This window comes from Sebastes umbrosus, chromosome 9 (assembly GCF_015220745.1).
Source record: "Sebastes umbrosus isolate fSebUmb1 chromosome 9, fSebUmb1.pri, whole genome shotgun sequence".
Taxonomy (NCBI): Eukaryota; Metazoa; Chordata; class Actinopteri; order Perciformes; family Sebastidae; genus Sebastes; species Sebastes umbrosus.
The window spans coordinates 10161071-10169655 of record NC_051277.1 but is presented as its reverse complement, the minus strand read 5'-3'; the positions used below and the strand labels follow the sequence as shown (position 1 = coordinate 10169655).

The following is an 8585-nucleotide window of genomic DNA, read 5'->3' as shown; positions in this document are numbered from 1 at the left end:
AGTGGAAATCCACTCTGAAAACCAGCAGCTCAGAGAGAGGCTCAGAAATAACAGGTGAAGAACTCTTCAATGAAATAAATAGATACATAAATAATACATTACAATAGGCTACCTTAGACTGTATAAGAGAATAATGCAAATACTTGTGCATATAAACGTAAACTTTATTATATTCATCATATACATACATGAAATTTGACCTCTGCATTTAACCCATCCTTTAACCCAGCCAAGCTGCTGTAAAGCACCCAGAGATCAACTTGGGATTCAGTGTCTTGCTCAAGGTCATGCAGACAGTAGGAGCCGGGGATCAAACCGCCAACCTTGCGGTTAAAGTATATATAAGTGTATGGGTACAGCCTGTACCCATACCATATACCATACACGTATGAATAATAAGTACAGCATACAAAATACTATAACAATATACATTTTATCCTGTTGAAGTTGTTACTCTGTTTATAACGCAATTAATAAAATGGGCTTATTTACCATGCCAAAGAAAAAAAAAGATACAACAATTTCCCCAGCACTATGATAATGTTATTGTTTTGTTATTTCTGCCTTTGTGTGAATCTATTTCATTAAGGAATAGATTAAAAGTTAATATGTAGTAGACATGCTTCAATAGCAGAAGCATCCCGTTTTTAGAATGTAACTAGGACACAACCGCACTGACGCCATGACAACCAGTGGTTGCATGACAACCAACCATGACCCCATGGACAGAGCAGACCGCTGCATGGCTCAAGTTATCACCCAGGGGGGCCATTATACACAGTCAGTGTATCTAACCTGATAAACTAAAACAAACATAACAGTGGGACAAAAATGATGCAACACAGTGAAGCAGCTGCAGGAGGACCACAATATGGACAGAGGATGATTTTTACAGGTAGGAGAATCATGTGCCTCTATCGTGTGATTCAAATGAGTGCAACTCCAGGAAGCAGAAGTTGTGTCTACAGTATGGTGTTATTATCATAGCTAAATCGGTGGGAAAGTATGTATTGTAAGAGTTCTATAAGCCAGTTTCCTGTGGGATTCAACAATTACTATATAGTAATAGGCATTATGGTCTGTGTCCAAACTAATAGAAGTGTAATTGGACACACGGTGGCAGTGTAAACAGGGCCAAAACATAGTTAACATACTGTTTGTGTACCTGTGTGTGCATGTTTGAGTCTGTGTAATTGTAAAGTATGTTGTTTTGTATGCATTAGGGCATGTAGACGTGCATGTGATGTGCGTGATGTGCAAACATATCATCGAATTTGTTCATTTCTAAGGATTAATAATGTACGTTTCCGACATGTAAACTGTTATTGAAATTTAAAAAGGAACATCAGTAAGAATGCATGTTCTGAAAGACATTGAACCTTTGCTATAATACCTCTGGAAAGATAATTAGTTGTAACAAATCACCCTACATGTTGAACGGATGCAATCTTTAACCTTTTCCACTCCACTCTTTTTCTTTTTTAGGAGGGTAAAGGGGGTCTTTAGAGGGAGATAGCGGGTCAACAGTATATGCCATAGAGAAGTAGTGTACATCATCTGAAAGCTGGGAATCTGACAATTAATTTGAGTTGCAGCTCAGCATTGTGTGCCAAGTGGTTCAAGTCATAAATCAGAAATAAAAAAAATATATATATTAATTAATTAAACTACATTTTGAAAGCGTATGAGGGCTTAGAATATTATGATGGAAGTATATGATGGCAATACCTATGCTCAATTATGTCTCATAAATTGTTGCAGCAATTTTGGGGTTAATACCATTTGTTATACAGATTTGGTGCTAAATTAAAAATTAAAAAAGTTGCCACTGAAATGATCAAAAATCTCTCCAAAATACCACATTAACAAATTCATCAGTTTCTCTTTATTAACTTCTCTATACATCTGTGTCTGTAGAATCTTAAAGGATTCATTTGGATATTTGTTTACCTTCTTTTCTCACACTGATTCTAACAAGGCCCAGATGGAATTGGAGACTACAGACCGAGATCAAATTATTTCCCCCGGTACATCGGTGCCGGCGCCTCATCACCTGAGGCCACAGGTGACCTCAGCTACTTGTGCCGAGCTGCACCGCACGCTGCCCCTCCCATGCCCAAGCAGAGCTGTGTGGGGGAGGTTGGCTGGGGGTGGCAGCATAACCAGCTGTTGAACAGTGGGACGCTGCTCAGCAACATGCAAATTAAGGTACAGCTAAAATCCACTGTGTGCGTCTTATGCAAATGAGTATGCAGAAACATGTCTTCAGTTAATGAGCCACAAGGTCACACTGAGCATGACTTTGAGAAATGGTTGGATATGATGTAATATGCAGGAATTTCACCAAATTTGGGGATAAACAGTAATGAATGGACAATTTATCCAATCTGGATGAGATTTATAGATTTGTGTTCTTATATGTTTTGTTTAATAAACATAGTAAGTAATTTGTTTGGTACTAGTTTTGTTAGATGATCGGTGTTGAGTCGAGACATCATAAATATAAAAAAAAAAAAGTCATAATTTCAGGGATAAATCAAACTGTCCTCCTTTTCTGACAGAAAACGGAGTTACGGACAGCGTTGGAGGACAGAGTGACTCACAGGTTCCAGAGTGAACAGTGAAACAGCATTTGTAATCCTCACATTGGATGCGTTGAATCCCTCAGAATCATATTACGTGTGTGTGTGTGTGTGCTGTTTCAATTGGATAAGTGAGAACATCTCAGGTTTGCACAGTGTTGAGTGACTGCATTGTAGGTTATCTGCTTCTCCATCCATAATGCAACACTTCCACTTTTGTAGGAACGCACACTGCCTCAGGCTGTAGATAAGAAATCAGCCCGCACACAGCACTGACACAAATACCGACCTAAACAAACACTCTGGAAGGTTTATCTTCTACCTTGTTAACAGTTTCCTAAAATACCACAACATCTACAATCAACTACATTACACGTACTCCCTAAACAAGATGTATGGGATTCCCATTGTCCCTCACATGGACGTTATATTTAGTTAAACAGTGATGCACTAGAAAATGAATGGGAGGAGGTGGCTCTGTTTTACTTAGCTGAGCCTGATGAGCTGAGTTTGAGATGTCCTAAAAGGATCCTTTACAAAGGATAATAAACACTTTTAATGTTGGTAACTTCATGGCTTTTCCTCTGGCACCATCCTCAACTACAGATGGGTGAAAACATGAAGCAAAAACCTGAATAAATGAGTGGATAAACAGAACAAATGCAGATGCTTCATTTGTAGGCCACAGAATTGTTTGAGGTATGATTACTGAACGGGCCTACCGGGCACAGGCCCAGGGTCCACCCTAGCCTTCACCTACAAAACATACAAAGACACACAAAACGACTACAAAGAGACACAAAAATATACAAAAAAAGACCAAAACAACTACACAGAGATGCAAAATAGCTGCAAAGAGACACAAAGCAACTACGAAGTGACATAAAGCAACTACAAAGAGATACAAAACAACTGCAAAAAGATGCAAAACTACTAAAAAAGAGCAAAACAACCACAGACAAAAAATAACAAAAAGACCAAAACCATTACAAAGTGACACAAAACAACTACAGAGAGACAAAAATACGACCAAAAGACCAAAAAAGCTACAAAGAGATGCAAAATTACCACAAAAAGAGACAAATCAATAACACAAAAGAGACGAAACAACTATAAAGTATGTGTGTCTTGTGCCTATGCAGTAGGGGTGGTGGGTCCTATATTGTGTGTCTGTGCTCAGGGGCCCATTGTATCAGACTCATGGTTTGAGAAGTATGAAGATTATGTAAATTACACGTTATAGCCTTCCCAGTCACCAGAACCCGTTTGAAAACCAATGGGAGACTTTTTAAGCAACATGTTAGACTGCACTCTCCACCACCATCATCAAAACCCCAAAAGAGAGAATACTTTTTGGAGGATTGGTATTACATCAAGGGGATGTGGCCAGAATTTGAGAAATACTGAGGCCCCAGCAGAACACAACTCATAGAAGAAGTTTTTGATTAGCCACCCAACCAAATCATTTTGTTTGATACTTTTTTTGTCAAATGTTAAGGTATTCTAGAGGGAAATAAAAGGTGAATGTTTCCTGTAAATGTAGAATATAAACTCCACTTTATGTTATTAAACCCCCCAATTCCCAGATATATATTTTTTATAGTGTTTTTTCCTTTACTTTGTGACCTGTGTGTGTTGTTGTGTGTGTTTCCCCATTTTTCATTTATTCAGTAATTTGGTTTTCTGGTCTCTAATGAGTATAACAGCCTCATGGGACCACCAGCCACTGCGAGGTTATGGATTTTTATTTCAGTTGCAGGGACTGTGCACATTAATCTATGTCACTGTCTCAGTGTTAGCCAAACAGCTTGTTCCTGAAACTATATGACAAAAGCAAGAAAATCAGTACAAGCATGCAAAAAAAGAAGCCTTAGCTGAGAAGAAAGTGATAACAGTGAAACAACAGAGCACAAAAAAATGTTGTGGCAGGCTGTAGCCAAGCAGAGAACAGACAAACAAGCATGCACAGGTAAGTAAGGAAAACACTTCTGCTGTATTTGACCCAGGATTTAAGATTGAATAAGAAACTGTTTATATGCAATGAAAGGATGTTCCAAGTGTGGGAAGTTCTAACAAAGAAACTGTAATACGTGAGTGCGAATTTGTCATTACGGTTATCAAACGGGCACATTGTTGATTTTTTATTAGGCCCATAATCCCTCAGACGTGTTCCATGACCTGTTTCCTTGAATCAGCCACTTCTATACCCACTCAGTAAACACACACACACACACACACACACACACACACACACACACACACACACACACACACAATACAATAACACAAAACAGCTGAATCAATATTGTACAAGAGAAAAGACATTTTAAAGGGGCAGACACCAGACTTCCATAACATGTTTGTGCTGTATATAAGAACACGGAAATGTTTAAAATACCCAATAACTATTAATTATTTTATCAAAATCAGACAAGCAATAAGAATATATACTGCAAAGATAACATGTTAAGATGTACTAACATGGCTCAGATATGGTCTGACGGATAAGGAAAGAAAACAAAAAGAAAATCTACTTTCAAGGAGAATAAGATGACGTCCCACACGATATGTGAACACAGAAAGCAGCTCGTTAAAATGCAGCGTGCGAAACACAACAGATCACACTCACGATCACTGAGAAGGATGGATTCAAGGAAACAAGTCTCAGCTTAGGCAGCTATTCATCCCTTCTATGTAGTATCCCTTCTGCAAAAGGAGCCACATGCATCAACGTTTTGTAAGAATGCATTAGAAACAGCATATGGGATCCAGGCTGTTTCACTTCTTAGCACTAGACCCTGGAAGTATGCAGAGGCATACACAGCTGTTCTACTGCCGACAACAAGCTACTCCAGGCAAACATCAGTCAAAACTTAAAGAGATGGTTTTCTCAAGGCGGGCATTCTGGGAAATAGCAGCAATCCACCTCTATGGTCCATGAGCTGGATCACAGATGATACAGGAAACACTGCAGGTGATTCCAAGACTCTCAAGCCTCCCAGCCATGGCATAGAGCCCCACCTTAAATCTGAGTGGGCCCCCTCGGTGCCCCCCTACCAGAGTCAGAAGGTGAGAGGTAGTTGGCTTGTTAGGATGGATCACTGAACGGGCCTACAGGCCCAGGAGCCCCTGGACCAGAGCCTCTGTACCACTACAAAGAAATGCAAAACTACCACAAAGAGACACAAAACAACCTCAAAGAGCCACAGAATGACCTCAAAGAGCCACAACATGAAGGTAAAGAGACACAAAACAACCTCAAAGAGACACAAAATGACAGCAAAGAGTCATAAAATTACCTCAAAGAGACACAAAATGAACACAAAGAGATGGAAAATGACCACGATGAGATGCAAAATGACCTCAAAGAAACACAAAATGACGACAAAGAGACGCAAAGTGACTACAAAGAGATGCAAAATGACCACAAAGAGACAGAAATTGACCACAAACAGATGCAAAATGACCACAGATACAAAATGACCACGAAGAGATGCAAAATGACTATAAAGAGACACAAAATGACCACAAAGAGTCGCAAAATGACCACGAAGACACACAAAATGACCACGAAGAGATGCAAAATGACCTCAAAGAGACACAAAATGACCACGAAGAGATGCAAAATGACCACAAAGAGACACAAAATGACCACGAAGAGATGCAAAAGGACCATAAAAAGACACAAAATGACCACAAAGACAAACAAAATGACTATAAAGAGCCACAAAACAATCACAAAGAGACACAAAAAAACCCACAAAGAGACACCAAATGACCTCAAAGAGATGCAAAATGACCACAAAACCTCAAAAATTACCTCAATAAGATGCAAAATTACATCAAATAAACAAAGAGACAAAAACAGAAAAAAAAACAAAAAACAAAGAGGTTACATTTATAGTTATTTCATTTTCTAAATTCCATCCTTTAATAAAATCTATTTCCAGTGCACATCTAATGCAACACTCCAGCATTGTAAGTAGAACACCTCAGCTAAGGATATGAAGTGATTGTTGTATGTCAGACCTTAAGTCTGCCAATTCAGTCAATTCACATCCACTTTTCTAAAGTGTGCATATTTGTAAAACTGATTTTCCTGATTTTAATCATGAGAACTATAAATAAAACCAAAAACAATGTGTTTCCTTAAAATAATAGCACTTAAAGAACAAATTGATACCCATTATCTCCCAGTAATTCTCAAACCATATCAATAGGTAATAACTTTTGGATATGTCAGACGTCATGAAGACATCAACTGAATGACTCTTTGAAAGGTAACTCTTTAATATCTGGGAGAAGATTAAACAAATTAAAAATAACACACCCTGTAGGTACACATGTAGGTCAGCTGAATGCTGCCTCATTAATTTCCTTCACCGTCTCTATTTGTTTCCTCCCAGAAGGAACATGACGAATGATTCACTCCAAGTCAACACCAAGTTTCACAGAGGCAGTCAGAGCTAACAGCAGATGGCATTCTACTACCCACGGCGGCTGGACGACCTGACTGTTAATGAGTGTCGAGTTTAATTAAACATCTTTTAATCTCCGTAACATGTTGACTTTTCAACAGCTTTCATTTTTCACACTTTCCAGTCTGAACGATTCAGGAGAAAATCAAACAGTTTTTTTTAAATTAAAATTATAGACTCAGATTGTTTTCTTGCACAATTCAACCTTTGAAAGTTCATATTGAGTTCAGCTTATTGGAATAATGAAGAGTAGATCTGAAAAAGTAAACTGGGTAAACAAGGGTTGAATTTTGTCTTTGTTAAAGTTATCATAATCAGCTTGAAGCAGTAAAACATATCAGATACGGCACTGATCCGTCAAACTGAAGATTCTCTCCAAAAATAACTGTGATAACCAAGTTGGTATTAGAGGTCCCTCTCACAATGTCACAGATATAGACTTTTGATTCCTGTATGAGCACCTGGTAATCCATCCCCACAGCTAAAGCAATCATATCCACGTACTGTATGTCTGCTGTAGATAACTGTACAAGTTCTTTACCACCAGAGAAACATCCATTTATTAAGGTCAGCTGCCATTTGCTGGCAATACCAGACTGGCCTCCATCAGTCTGAGTGTATCAGAGTATATATATAAATAGGCTTATTTACATAGGTTTGCAGACATGCCCACTTTATGATAATCACATGCAGTTTGGGTCAAGTCATTGTCAAGTCAGCACCCTGACACGACCACTGACAACTGACGGCTTGAGTTTGCCATGTTATGATTTGGGCATATTTTTTTTATGCTAAATGCAGTACCTAGGGTTTCTGGACAATATTTGTCATTGTTTTGTGTTGCTAATTGATTTCCAATAATACATTTATACATACATTTGCATAAAGATAGCACATTTGCCCAATCCCATGTTGATAAGAGTATTAAATACTTGACAAATCTCCCCTTAAAGTACATTTGAACTGATAAAAAAAGTGTGATTTATTTGTGATTAATGGTGATTAACTATGGACATACATGCGATTAATCGTGATTAAATAATTGGTTGAAAGCTCTATGTATTATATATAAATTAATATACAGGTAAAAGTTGGACAACTTAATTTCTAACAGTGATAAAAGACAGAATAATTTGTTCAAATCCAACATCTCCCATTAATTAATAAATAAATTAAAAAAATAATAATAATAATAATAATAATAATGATGAAAACTTTAGATTTGTTTAACTAAATCAGTTTCTCTTAAAAACTGAATAATTTCACAGTATATGTTATCTGCTGTATTCCAGAGACCTGACAATGAAAAGTACTGATGTTTTGCCTTCCTTAGTGACAGTTTTTTCTCGTAAACCTCTGACTTTATTCTCATAATATTACCACTTTTTTTCTCGTAAACCTCTGACTTTATTCTCATATTACAACTTTTTTTCTCGTAAACCTCTGACTTTATTCTCATAATATTACAACTTTTTTTCTCGTAAACCTCTGACTTTATTCTCATAATATTACAACTTTTCTTCTT

At 37.6% G+C, this 8585-nt stretch overlaps 1 protein-coding gene across 1 annotated transcript; it reads left to right on the top strand.

Annotated features, from left to right (window-relative positions):
* Nucleotides 1-712: 712 nt before the first annotated feature.
* On the top strand, nt 713-2673 carry LOC119494588 (uncharacterized protein C4orf45). Its single transcript, XM_037780580.1, has 3 exons — nt 713-895; nt 1979-2208; nt 2562-2673. The coding sequence occupies exons 1-3, from the start codon at nt 832-834 to the stop codon at nt 2622-2624; spliced, it is 357 nt and encodes a 118-aa protein (XP_037636508.1). The 5' UTR covers nt 713-831; the 3' UTR covers nt 2625-2673.
* Nucleotides 2674-8585: the final 5912 nt, after the last annotated feature.

Coding starts and splice junctions, on each gene's coding strand:
- LOC119494588 (XM_037780580.1), top strand. CDS start 832: ATGATGCAACACAGTGAAGCAGCTGCAGGAGGACCACAATATGGACAG. Junction 896..1,978: donor ACAGAGGATGATTTTTACAG/GTAGGAGAATCA, acceptor GATTCTAACAAG/GCCCAGATGGAATTGGAGAC. Junction 2,209..2,561: donor TCAGCAACATGCAAATTAAG/GTACAGCTAAAA, acceptor CTTTTCTGACAG/AAAACGGAGTTACGGACAGC.